The sequence below is a fragment of the Macadamia integrifolia genome, chromosome 10 (genome assembly GCF_013358625.1).
Source record: "Macadamia integrifolia cultivar HAES 741 chromosome 10, SCU_Mint_v3, whole genome shotgun sequence".
NCBI classification, from domain to species: domain Eukaryota; kingdom Viridiplantae; phylum Streptophyta; class Magnoliopsida; order Proteales; family Proteaceae; genus Macadamia; species Macadamia integrifolia.
This window is the reverse complement of record NC_056566.1, coordinates 3,731,767-3,745,519: the sequence shown is the minus strand read 5'-3', so window position 1 is coordinate 3,745,519 and position 13,753 is coordinate 3,731,767. Positions and strand designations below refer to the sequence as shown.

The 13,753-nt window shown below is 36.6% G+C and overlaps 1 protein-coding gene across 4 annotated transcripts in view; it reads right to left on the bottom strand.

Annotated features, from left to right (window-relative positions):
- LOC122091712 (heat shock 70 kDa protein 16) overlaps positions 1–13,753 on the bottom strand; it is a 38,741-nt gene that overhangs the window by 8,920 nt on the left and 16,068 nt on the right. For all 4 annotated transcript variants that reach the window (XM_042661799.1, XM_042661796.1, XM_042661797.1 and 1 more), the window contains exon 3: positions 8,906–9,118. In XM_042661799.1, coding sequence (XP_042517733.1) covers positions 8,906–9,118 — 213 coding nt within the window. The remainder of the gene's footprint in view (positions 1–8,905; positions 9,119–13,753) is intronic.

Sequence of the window (13,753 nt, the reverse complement as noted above, 5' to 3'; positions counted from 1 at the left end):
AACAAAATTACATGTGAAATACAAAGAATGTAATATTTTGTCAGAATGAGAAAAACAACATGATCGAAATTTCAGTCAAATAATGGAAATGTTGAAAATTCGGTCAGAATAATTGAAATGTCACACTTCTTTCATATAAATACCAAATTCAACTTGAAATGAATCGATATCGATAAAATCGGCAACATTAGTTGAAATTAGAGAAATAAGTCAAAGTTGCTACAATGCTTAAATTTGTACAAGAACTTAAAAATCTTTGGAGATTCAAACCTCTCCCAAACTCATCTAAACTCCCACAACAAGATTGCAAAGAGATATTTGGGTTGAAATTTCAAGAAAGTAGCAAGTCCTTAAAACTTATCTTGTTTTAAAATTTTTGCTAGATTTGAGCAAATGTTTCAATGCTTACCCTAGCAAAATAGGGTACAAACCACCAGTTTGGGTATCAAATCTAATCATTTAATATGTGTTTGATGCAAATAAAACACCCATGTGAAATTATTTTAGGAGAAAAAACCTTGTGTTGGGCTATTGATCCGATGGGTATTCATTATAATGGTCCACTTGAATGGGCCCAAAATATGGGTAGGAGAAAAATACGGGATTTACTTCATTAGTTTAATTAGAGTCCTTATTTGGGTCAAGTACTAGGTCCATATGGGGTAGATATTGGGGTCTGAAGTAAAAGAAGCTTTAAGGAGAATGAAAGTAAGCAAGGCACTAGGTCCAAATGGAGTCCCAATAGAAGAGTGGTAGAACTTAGGAGTTTGTGGTTCATCTTGGTTGACCAAGTAATTTAATAAGATTATGAACATAAGGAAAATGCCAAATGAATGGTGGAAAAGCATTATGGTTCAGATTTATAAAAATAAAGGTGATATTCAAAATTACAATAAGTATAGAGGCATAAAACTAATGAATCATATTATAAAATTATAGGAGAGACTTACTGAAACTTGCTTGAGACAAGAAACCTCTATTCAGAGAACCAACTTGGTTTTATACTGGGAAGATCCACAACAGAAGCTATTTACTTATTTAGGAGACTCATAGAAAGATTTAGAGATTACAATAAGGATCTCCATATGGTCTTTATTGACCTAGAAAAAGTTTATGACAGTCCCTAGTGAGTTGACTTGGCAAGTACTAGAGAAGAGAGGTGTTATTTCAAGTAAATATGTGGACAGTTAAAGTCTTAAAGATATGTATAATGGTGTGGTGACTAGTGCAAGAACTGCGGGGGGTCAAGATAATGAATTTTCAATTACAGTTGGGTTATATGAATGACCAGCTTTAAGCCCTCATTTGTGGATGATTTATTCAGCGACATTCAAAATCAAGTTCCTTGGTGAATGCTTTTTACTGATGATATTGTTTTTATGGATGAAACAAAAGCAAGTAATAACACCAAGTTGGAGTTATGGAGATCAATCTCAGAATCAAAAGGTTTTAAGATAAGTAGAACAAAACGGAATATATATATATATATGACTTTAGCTACACTAGGAAGGATGAAGAGACAATGAAAAATGATAAAGAGGGAAATATTCCACAAAGTGATTATTTTAGGTATAATGAGGCGTATATATGACTTTAGCTACACTAGGAAGGATGAAGAGACAATGAAAAATGATAAAGAGGGAAATATTCCACAAAGTGATTATTTTAGGTATATAGGCTCAATCATAAATAAAGAAGGTATTATAGAGGATGATGTTCCATAAAGAATTAAAACAAGATGGATGAAGTGGAGAGGTGATGTAGAATCGTAGATGAACTGGATTGACCCTCCTGCCAATTTAGACCAAGATGAACCAGGTACAATCTCTCACCCTTTAGTTTATTTATTGAATAAGATTTATTATTTGGATTTTCTTGTAATTTTCTGTTTTAGTTTTATAGGCTAATAATAGTTAAGTTGCACTATTGCAATATGTTGGTCACAGGTTCAAAACTTGGAAACAGCCTCTTCTATGAAGCAGGGAGTAAGACTGCATACACTTGCCCCTCTCATACCTTGCACTGCAGTATCAGGAGCCTCGTGCACTGGATTGCTCTCTTTTTTAATAGGCTAATAATGATAGAGTTTTGAGTCCAAGTTTTAATTCAAGTTATAGTCGAAGTTAAGAGTCAAGTTTAATTTCAATTTCGGTTACAATTAGGAGTCTTTATTTACCTCTTAAAATACAAGATAAGATTGCAACCTACGCAAGATTTTGAATTGATTTGAATTGTTAAAAATGGTTTTAACTGCAGGTTACCAGTTGTGAGCATGTGCTCTCGTCTACTCCCTCGCTTCTTCAATTCTTCTCTCTAAACCTCTCTCATCTCTCTCTTTACTTCTCCTCCATTATTATTCTGCTTTCTCTTTCTTCTTTATTGTCAATAATATTGCTTTCCTCCCTATTAACTGTACCAGCGGTGCTTGTTGGTTTGGGGAATATTGCTGGAAATCTATAACTGTGAGTCAGTTAAATCTGGGGCTTTTGGAATACCTTTCCTTGTAGAAGGCAATACCGCATGCTGAGTTTCAGCCTCAAAGTGATCAGACACAGTGATTTATGTACCTGCAACTCCATCTGGTTCTGCATCCATGGAATTTTTGTTTGATCAGCCACCTACTTTCTTGGTGGGCTGTGCCTCTATTCTCTTACTCTCATCTTCTTTTCTTTCTTTCCATGTAGCTGACCCCATTAAGTTGGGATAGGGCTGAGTTTGTTGTTGCATATGTGCTAGAAGTAAATCCCTAAAATTTCTGGATAATACAATACCTATAGAGGAAGTTCTTCCACTGGAATCGATCTCTCCTAACCGCTGGTTTCTTTTTCACATCGTATGAAGAGGATGACTTCCCCTATTTTACGATATAGTTAGGTTCCTTATTTCATTACCCCACTTTCCCATGTTACACCTTCTTATCTCCCTTTATTCCCCTTAGTCCACCTTTTAGAAACCCTTCCAAGCTTGTCCCAAGGACCCAAGCTAATAAATAGTAAACCCCTTTGCATCCCTTCTTCTTTACATGCCTAACAACCCCTTGAAATTTCAGGAATATTACGAGATTGCCACTGGTATGCGATTGAGCTATTTTTCTTAATTGGGTGGGCCCATTAGTGAACCCAATTGGGTTTTATGATCTGGGTTTGGCACCAAGAGGTGCGTCCGATGTGTTGTATGATAGACATATTCCTTAAAACTTGAAGGAAAACTTCATAAAAGCATCATACGACTGGCCATAATGTATGGTGCAAAATGCAGGTTGTTAAGAAAGCATCATGCAGATAAACTCAATGTAGCTAAGATGAGATTGTTGAGATGGATGTGTAGCAAAACTAGGAAGGATATAAGATAAAGAATGATCAAATTAGAGATGAATTGGGAGTAATTCCGATACATGATAAGCTACGAGAAAGTCGCTTGAGATGGCATGATCATGTTCAATAAAGGTCTTTAGATGTTCTAGTACGGAGGAGTGATATGAATATTTGATTGAAGTTGAAGCAGCTAAAAGAAGACATGGCAGACCTAAAATGACTCTTGGTGAAGCAGTGAGGAAAGGCATGCATAGCTTAGGCCTTATATCAAGTGTTACCTCGAATAGAGCTGATTGAAAGGTAAGGATCCATGTAACCAACCCCAAGTTGGAAGAAGGCTAAGTTGTAGTTTAAGTTGTAGTTGTTGTCGCTGTATTTGCGTCAGGTTCCTAGTCAATTAATGTTACCTAATTGATTTAGGATTGGCTTAGGCATTTCCTTCTTTTGAGTTTGAGTCTGGTGTTTTTAGACTTTGTATAAGTTTGTAAGGGGCTCCAGCGCTACACACAACTTGAGTGATAAATTTGGCTTGTTGCCCTTGGTTTTACGGTGATTTACTAGGCTCCCTAGTGGTAAGGGTGATTCCAAGGTTGGGTATTGGCGGTGATTCCGGGTCATATATTTTCTACTCTATTTCAGTTTTTAAATCCCCTCCCCCCACCCCAAACCCACACCCCCCCCAAAAAAAATCCTATCTTTCCCATCAAATTATAGTGTTCGACTTCAACTTGGATTTCTCCAAATCTCTTGTTTTAAAATTGATCTCTGAATTCTGATAAGTTTTTCTGTTCTGCTATTAGATCTGAATCTTGCGACAGTTTCAAGATCTGAAATTTCCAATTAAAGCCTGAAATCCTACCGCAACAAGGATTCAATCAATTTTCAGATTTCTGGTTCTGCTTTGGAAATTCTGATTCTACATTCTGTTATTGTTCAGTCAGTTATTAGAGCCTTAATTGATCTCTGTGTAGAGCCCCTAATTCTGACCAACGATTGATTCGATTCTGCAGTTGTTCAGTTGTCCTAGTAGGGTTACTACATTTGATTCTGAAGTTGTTGAGTTGTCCTTCCCTAAACTCGTCTACTAGTATAGAAGCAACGTTGAATCAGATCCCGCAATCAAATAAAACATACTTGTAGGCTCATTTTAGTGGAAATAAGCCTTGGGTTTGAGTTATATATGTGTTGGTCCGTTGGTCCATTGGTCCAATGGGTTCCAATGTAATTGGCCACTTTAATGGGCCTAAAATATGGATATGGGGTAGGAATGCGGGGTTTACTTAGGCACCGTTTGACAACGTTCTGTTTCTGTCGTTTCTGTGCTTTTCTGTTCCCAGAAACGGAGAAACGGCCTAAATACCATTTGATAAAGTTGTTCCGTTTCTCCTTTTTTTATAAATATAAATCAAAATTTATATTCCAAGAAATGATTGCTTGCATTATTTTGTGAGTTGTTCCTGATAAAAAAGCAAGATATCCCGTGACCCACCTGCCTCTCTTATCTCGCTCAAACGAAAAGCTTCCCAACCCGTGAGCCTTCTAGCCCATCTCTCTCTCTCTCTCTCTCTCTCTCTCTCTCTCTCTCTCTCTCTCTCTCTCTCTCTCTCTCAAACGACTCCATAGCTCCGGTGAACCTAGTCTGCCTCTCTTTCTCGCTCAAACGACTCCATAGCTCTGGTGAACCTGGTCTCTGACTCTCTCTTGCTCAAATGACTCCATGGCTCTGCTAAAGCAGTAGCAGTAGTTCCAGTGAGTACTAGTCGCCAAATCTCGTCAGCCTACTGCATCTCGTGAAAGTGGTCATGCTCGTGAACCCTCAAAAACCCTCAAACGAGCATTGAAGACGAGGAAGAAGCAGGGATCTTTGAACACAAGTTTCTCTTCTCAACCTCAAACGACTCCATAATACTCTTTGGAACTCGGGATAGGGAGAAAAGACGAGGAGAATCCAGAGGAGTTTGAGAGGTTTTACATAGGGTTTTGTTTCCTCGCTTCTATAGGTATGATTTTGGTTATTTAGGTAGAAATTTTAAGGATTAGTTTTCTCAAAATTTTATCCATTATGGATGCATTTTTTGGCTCCTTTATTGAGTCGATCTTTGGGTATTTGAAGTGCATTGATGTAGAAGAGGTGGATTTTTCTCTGAATTTTTTTTTTTAATCTGTAATGCTGTTCTGATCATGCCCAAAAAGGGGCTTTTCTATGTTTGGTTAACTTGTTTAAGCTTCGTCTCTGTTTTTCTCTTCATGTTAGCTTCTGGAACTGTTTGTGGTTGAGGGCTGTTTGTGGTTAAGGTTGAAATGTGTATTTTGCTGATGATCGTGTAATTTGGGTTATGTATTGTTGGGATGCCTGGAACATAACTTGCATGTTGGTTTCCTTCTTCTTCTTCTTCTTCTTCTTCTTCTTCTTCTTCTTCCCTGGAGCTTAACTTGTAATTTTTGTGAAATTTTGAGCAAAGTGTGAAGGAAACAATTTCAAGAAACAGGTTTATCAAACACCCAAAAATTTGTTTCTGTTCCCAGAAACGTGAATTTATGTTTCTGCCTTTTCTGTCCAGAAATAGCACGAATGTTGTCAAACGGTGCCTTAATCAGTTTAATTTGAGTCCTTATTTGGGTCAGTTCCTTTTATTATTTCAATTTCCTAGTCAGTTTATGTCACCTTGTCAGTTCAAGATTGGTTTAAGCCCTTCGCTTTTTGAGTTTTGAGACTGTTTTTTAGTCTTTTATATAAGTTTGTAAGGGACAGGGACTACAGCCCTACTCACTAATTTGAGTCATGAATTTGGCTTGTTGCCTTCGTTTTATGGGAATCAGAATGCTCCCTGCTATGGTGATTCAATATGCTCCCTGGTGGTGGTTCGGGAACCCTAGGTGGTGATTCCAGCCTCAAATCAGGTGGTAATTCCTGATCAGACATTTTCTATCTTTTCTTTTATTTCCAATCTGTTTCAGTTTCACTTTTGAAAATAAAAAATAAAAACCAAAATCCTTTCGTTCTCATAGAATTCTAGTTTCCTACAACAACATGGATTTCTCCAAATCTCTTGTTTTAAAATTGATCTCTGAATTCTTATTTCAGTTCTCTGTTCTGCTATTACTTCAGAGTTCAGAATCTTGACCCAGTTTCAAAATCTGAACTTTCCAATTAAAACCCAAAATCCTATTGCAACTACGATTCATACAATTTTCACATTTCTAGTTCTGTTTTGGAAATTCTGTTTCTATATCTATTACTGTCCAATCAGTTATTATGAAACTTAGTTGATCCCTGTTTAGAGCCCTGATTCTGTCCATCGATTATGCCATTGTTGAGTTGTCCATCCCCAAGTAGGATTACTCCACAAGTATGAAACTCACAATCAGATTTTGATCGCACTTCGCAGAAATCTTCTACACTGAATTCAGACCCTTAGACTTTGATTATTGGCCAATTAGACCTATTGCTATTCTGCTATTAGTTTTCTTTCCAAATCTGGTTTATCCTTTTAAACCTGCAATCTTGTCACAAGTTTATCTCCCACTAGACCTCCACTGGATTCGAAGTAACACTACATTAATTTGAATCAGAGCTATGTAAGGACTACAATGGGTTGCTGATAATCAACTTACTATTCGAGGAAAGCCAAAATTCAGCTTCAAGACGAAAGTTGATCATGCGGATATGATTCGAATTTGTTCAAAACTCATGGACAAGTTTTCAGCCAGGGAGAGTCGATAAAGAAAAAAAATAGATGGGGGCTTATTTTAATGGAAAGCGCCCTTGGGTTGGATTATGTATGTATTGGCCTGTTGGGCCATTGGTCCAATGGGTATTCATTGTAATGGGTTTTATGTTATTTTATTTTATCTTTCTGATAGAATAATGGGCGACTTTAATGGGCCTAAAATATGGGTAGGAGGTAAGACTATGGGAGTTATTTATTAGTTTAACTAGAGCCCTTATTTGGGTCAGTTTCCTTTATTATTTCAGTCTCCTAAGTCAATTTATGCTACCTTATCAGTTCAGGATTGGTTTAGACCTTTCTTTTGTTGAGTTTTAGTCTTTTATATAAGTTTGTAAAAGCTACAGCCCTACACACGAATTCGAGTAATGAAATGGGCTTGCTGCCCTTGGTTCTGAGGTGATTCAGTAGGGCTCCCTGGTTGTGATTCCAAGGTTGGGTCCTGATCGTGATTCCAGCCCTGCAAATCAGGTTGTGATTCCTGATCATATATTTTCTATCTTTTCTTCTATTTTTATTCTCTTTCGGTTTCAGTTTTAAGATTAATAATTAAAAAAAAAAATCATATCTTTTTCATCGAATTCTAGTTTCCTACTTCAACTGAAATTTCTCCGGATCTCTTGTTTTAAAATTGATCTCTGAATGCTGATTTCATTTCTTTATTTTACTATTAGTTATGAATCTTGTGATGGTTTTCAAATCTAAACTTTCCAATTAAAACCTGAAGTCCAATATACAATTTTCAGATTTCTGATTCTGTTTTGGAAATTCTGATTCTATATCATGTAACTGTTCAATCAGTTATTGGAGCCTTAGATGATCTCTGTTTAAAGCCCTAATGATGTCCATTAATTCTGCAGTTGTTGGGTTATCCTTCCAAAAGTATTGTACTCCGTAAGTGTGAATCTGACAATCAAATTTTTATCACTTTGCAGAAATCTTCTACAATAAATTCAGACCCTTAGACTTGACTATTTGCCAAATCAGACCTACAGCTATTCTGTTAATAGTTTTCTCTTCAAATCTGGTTTGAACTTTTTTCTCCTGCAATACTGTCGCAAGCTGATTTCCCACTGGATTTCCATTGGTTCAGAATTAGCACTACATTTTTGAGAGAAACCAAGCAAATATGCATGTATAATCACTTCCAACAGTGAAACATAACACTTACAACAAGTTTTAAGAAGACTCAGAACAACAAATAAAAGCCTCTGTCCACCACACTAAAAAGAGAGAGTAACCCCGAGCACAAGGCTCTCGCTACTGCAGGGTCTGGGAAAGGCATAAGTACGCAGCCTTACTCCTGCTTCACAAAAGAGGCTGTTTCCAAGTTTCAAACCTGTGACCAACATGTTGCAATAGTGCAACTTAACCGTTGCCCACTCTCTGACCCACCACACTGCCATTCATAAAAAGGCAGTGATATTCAGATTCTTCAAAGAGCATGAAAAACCTATGTGCTGCTTGCTACATTACTGGCTTATTATCTATGATGATATTGCAGCAGCATCAACAAATTTTAGCCATTCATGAGAATGAAGACGAGCATTATTTACTACTTAAGGTTGAAGGACTCGAATAGGCAGTGAGCTAGCTAGCTGATCTGATCATACCACTCAGAAGAAACAAATATCTAGAGGTATTTATATAAATACATACACCAGATGAGTACATGTAATTACTAAAATGCCCCAAGATACTTTTTTCGCTAAATTAATGTGGTCAATCACTCGTTAGTGAGTCTTTTTCAAAATTTGAATAATATGATCACTCAAAACTTACTACAATGCATTACATCAAAAAGTAATTATTCTACGAGCACAAGAATCAAAAGGCAAAGGCAAGCAATTAGGGTTTGCATACCGTGAAATGGCTAATTCTTGGAGAAACACCAGGAAGCAGTTCACTTTGATCAGCATAAAATGCTTCAAGATGGAATGTATGAGTTCGATGAAATGAAAGCATTTTAATACTTGGAATGGATTGCCCTTTTGGAAATAATATGCTGTTTGATAATGTGTAAATGGGACCTTCATCTGACAAGAACCCGATTGAAAAAGGAAATGTATCTTGCACCTGCCAACAGAAATTTGTGACAGATGTATAAGCACCAATGCACCATATATACTACATCTGTGGGTGCTTGCATGTATGAAAATCATCCAGAATAAAAATAAATAAAAAAAAATTAGAAACAAAAACTGCAATCTAAAATAATGAAAATCAACCACAAATAAAAAAACTCCATCCAATATTCTCCATGATGAAAAAGTAGATAAGAATAAAAAAAAGAAAGAAAGATTCAAAAAGCCACGATCATTATAGAGAGAGAGTCTAGTAGTTTGATCAAGGTGGTCACACATTATTTTATTTTCCACTATACAATGCCTCTCTCTCTCTCTCTCTCTCTCTCTCTCTCTCCTCTCTCTCTCTCTCTCTCTCTCTCTAAAAAATCTTCTCCCCACCCTCTCCCAAAAAATAAAAATAAATAAAAAGTTCAATAGAAAGTCATTATGATGCAGGAACATGTAGGTCTGATAATCCCAACACTTACACATTGAATATCAAATGTACTCAGCATAAGAGGGTCAATAGGAGCAGCAGGTGATTATACCACTCCACAGAAGGATCATGCATAATATGGGGAAAACAGAAAGCATAGCAAAATTCCAGAAATGCATCAACTATTGCAAAGCATGGGACCACATCCCTATTTGGTACATAATAAGATTATTTGAAATTTAATTTATAAGCAAGAGGAAGATGGAGTCTAAGTGCACAACTTCGTAATCTTCCTTTTCCATGTTATGAAATTCTATTCCTAGACATTAATGACCCCCAACTATAGCTACTAGAGCTGCCCTAACAGAGCTTGCTACAAGAGAGGCATCAACTGATCAGCTACTAGTCTTTGAAAGGCGGCTACAACAGCTGCATTAGAATGAATGCCAACTACCTTTGCTGCCCTAACAGCGCTAACCGGTATCAACGTGGATTTTCATTACCTCTTCGGTGCCTGATCTACAACCACCACCAGCCCATCCAATTGAACTACAATTCTGTTGAATTTCTCAGCTCCACCATCTCAAACAGTAATTCCTCTAATCAAGTAACACAACCTTCAACCATTCTCATGCCAATTAAAAAAATTAATCCCTAATATATCCCTTTTGAATACAAACACCCATATACTCAATAAACATCAAAATTATAAGTCAAATTAAAGGGCAAATTTGGTTTGACTGGTAGAACCAGAACAAATCCTTAGCTTAATGTGGCCGACAAGCATTTTTTGTGGTTCTAAAGAACCTCAATAAAACACTATGGTTCCCAAGGCCAAATAGCCTTTTGATACATTTGACCAAAGGCTTTGGATTGGCTGGTTTTCTTACAAGAAGCTGCTGACAAATGCATCAACTAGCCTCTAGTTAATGTGGTTCTAATCACGGACATTAGGGTGTAGAAACCAACAGAAATCTCCAGAATCGCAGGATAGTAGGAACCAGATTCAAAGAGAACTCTGTAACATAGAATTAAAAAGTCATATATGATTGAAATTCTACTCTAACATAGGAGAAGAACTGATGTAGATAAGTCACTTAATGTGCTTATTTTATAGCAAATAAGCCTTAGATTGGGTTATATATGTGTTGGGCCTTTGATCCCATGAGTTTTCTTTGTAATGGGCCACTTTAATGGGCCTAAAATATGGGTATAAAGTAAGAAAACGGAATTTAATTCATTTGTTTAGTTGAGATGACACCGTTGGAAGTTGAAGATCAACTTGTGGAAAAGTTTAAATTAGTTGATCTCTTCAGTGGACCGATCGATTTTATTTTTTCGAATCACTACTTCACCTATGAACTTCGCGTCGTGGATTTCATAGCATTCGATCATGGTTTGATGGTGACTTTATACAAGCAAAGATGGATATTAATCAATTGGTGTTGATTCTCCCGTTCTACAAAACTCGTGGACGAGTTTTTCTCAACATCGGGGGAATTGATGTAGATAAGTCACTTAATGGGCTTATTTTATTGCAAATAAGCCTTGGGTTGGGTTATGTATGTGTTGGGCCTTTGATCCCATGGGTTTTCTTTGTAATAGGCCACTTTAATGGGCCTAAAATATAGGTAGCAAGTAGGAAAATAGGATTTAATTCATTAGTTTAGTAAGAGTCCTGTTTTGAGTCTATTTCCTTTGTTATTTCAGTTTTTCGTCAATTTAGGCTTCCCTATTAGTGAATGACTAGTTAGTTACATACTCCATGTTAGAGTTCTAGTCTAGTTCTATTTGGAGTCCAACTCCTATTGTGTAAGGTCTAATCTTACTTGGAGTTTAACTACTAGTTAGGTTATGACTGCTAGTCTGCCCTCTTTATACAGAGGAGCTAATGTACTCTAATTGGACAGATTTGAAGAATGATGAATTGAGTTAATGTTTGAGAGCCTTCGGACTGTGAGTGATTCTTCTTTGTGCAATATCTAATTGTGTGATCCCTTCCTCCCTCCTGTTATTCTGATTTCCCCTCTCTTCCCTAAGGCTACCCCATCAAGAACATACCAAAGTATAAGAAAAATCAGATGGTCTAATTCTGAAATCTTGCAGAATTCCACTCAAACAAGGAATCTCATAAAAGAATTGTACAACCAGAATAAGAGAACTTAAATAACTCAACAACAAAAGATTAGAACCAGCCCAAAAAACTCGTTCAAGGCTTCGAATATTTAGGAGAATATTATATCGGAATATCAAGCCCATCCAATGGTTGGATCGTCAGTTAATGAGGAATCCTAGTAGAGATAGGAAAAGGATAAGTCCATACCTATATTTCAGCAACTTAGAAAGATAAAGAAGATGGAAAGGAAAGAGGGTGACTTAGAAATCACCACCGACCTACCTGTTGAATCACAACAACAGGGCCTGTTGAATCACCACAACATAATTTTGATTCACCACGGAATTTGAGGAAGCAAAGCTTTCTTTCATTGATAAAAACAGTGTGGGGCTCTATGGCCTTGCAACCTTTAAATAGAATCTAAAAGTGTACTTACAATAGGAAAGAAAAGTGTACTTGAAACAGGGAAAAAAATAAGAAACTCTATCTATAGTAGGAATAAATGTCCCTTGCATACAACAACAAACAACAAATAGCAAACTCATCCCAACTGAATGGGGTCAGACATGGATCCAATAAAAAAGGCAAAAAATAGGAAAAAAAGTCCACAGAGTTGGGGGTGGGGAGAAATGAATGGATGAAAGCTGAGAGTAAGAGGAAAGAGGCGCAGCCCACACACATCAGGAGAAGCTCAGCTACTTGGGTAGGCAATATGGATCCTTTGCCCTCCAATAGGCTCTATCCAAAGTCATACTTGGGATGAGACCGAGACTGTGCATATCATTCCTCATTTCACCTATGGCCATTTTAGGTCTGCCCCTAGCTTTCTTAGCTCCTTCAATCTGAATCAAGTCACTCTTTTCAAGGGTGTCCGCAGGCCTCCTTTGAACATGGCCATACCACCTCAATCGGCATTCACGAAGCTTGTCGTTAATAGGGGCAACTCCCAAATCATCTCTAATATGCTCATTCCTTACTTTATCCTTCCTAGTTTTCATGCATATCCTCATTTCAGCTACACATAGCTTCTCTCTATGACACTTCTTAACTGCCCAACATTCCGCTCCATACAACATAGCTGGCGTACAACAGTCCTATAGATGTCCCTTGTATCTGAACATTTATTTTAACTAACTAGATAAGAAAAGTGTCCCACATGATAAAACTTTGTCCAATGTTGGAATAGGAGTTATCTTCATAAAAGACTATTCATTCCTTAACAACTAAAGAAATAAATTATTTAATAAAATAATTTATTTTATTCCAATCCCCTCAAAAGAGTCTCCCTTTGGACAGCCAATCCCTCTGTTGATGCTTCCTGGACCTGGAGATGCATTCTCAAGGCCAAACTTCAAGCCCTCCCCATAGTTAGCAAATTTGGATTCGGGAATTATTTGGGCGGAGAATTATTCGAAATAATTCGATTGGTTAATTTAAGGATTCAGTCAAAAAAGTGGACAAAATAAAAATCAGAGTCGGATTCGGATTCAAGAATTATTCGATTAAAAAAATAAAAGTCGGGCAAAAAATTCGGATATTATTTTTATAGTTTATTATATATTTTTTATTTATCAAGTTATTAACTTGATTTGTATACTTAGAGCAAATTACTTTATACAATAAAGTAAAAAACTATGAAAAAATTGTCATTGAGCGATGGAAGCAATGGTTATTGTAATCCAATTTCTACTCATGAAATAGATTAGGCCCCAAAACAGTGAAAGCAAGATTACAACTACAATAAAACAAATAAATAAATTGACCACAAAAAATTTTCAATATCCTTTTGTTTGGGTTCACAAGACCCATGTTACACTAAAATGCACTAATTTTGCAAAATTAAAGCAACAATATAAAAGAAAATTGATCGATAGGGTGATATGAATCTGTCTTGGTCCCCTGGAACCTCAAATTATCCATCAAGGCTTGATATCTCCCATATCTTAGGACGAACTGATAAAGTTATGAGGAAGAAATGAAACAAAGAGTAGATTCGTACGATTGTTACAGAAGAAATAGGTGGAGAAAAAAGATGGGAAGAAGGAGGTGGAAATTTGGGAGAGAAGAAGATGAAAAAAAAAAAAACTATTTCG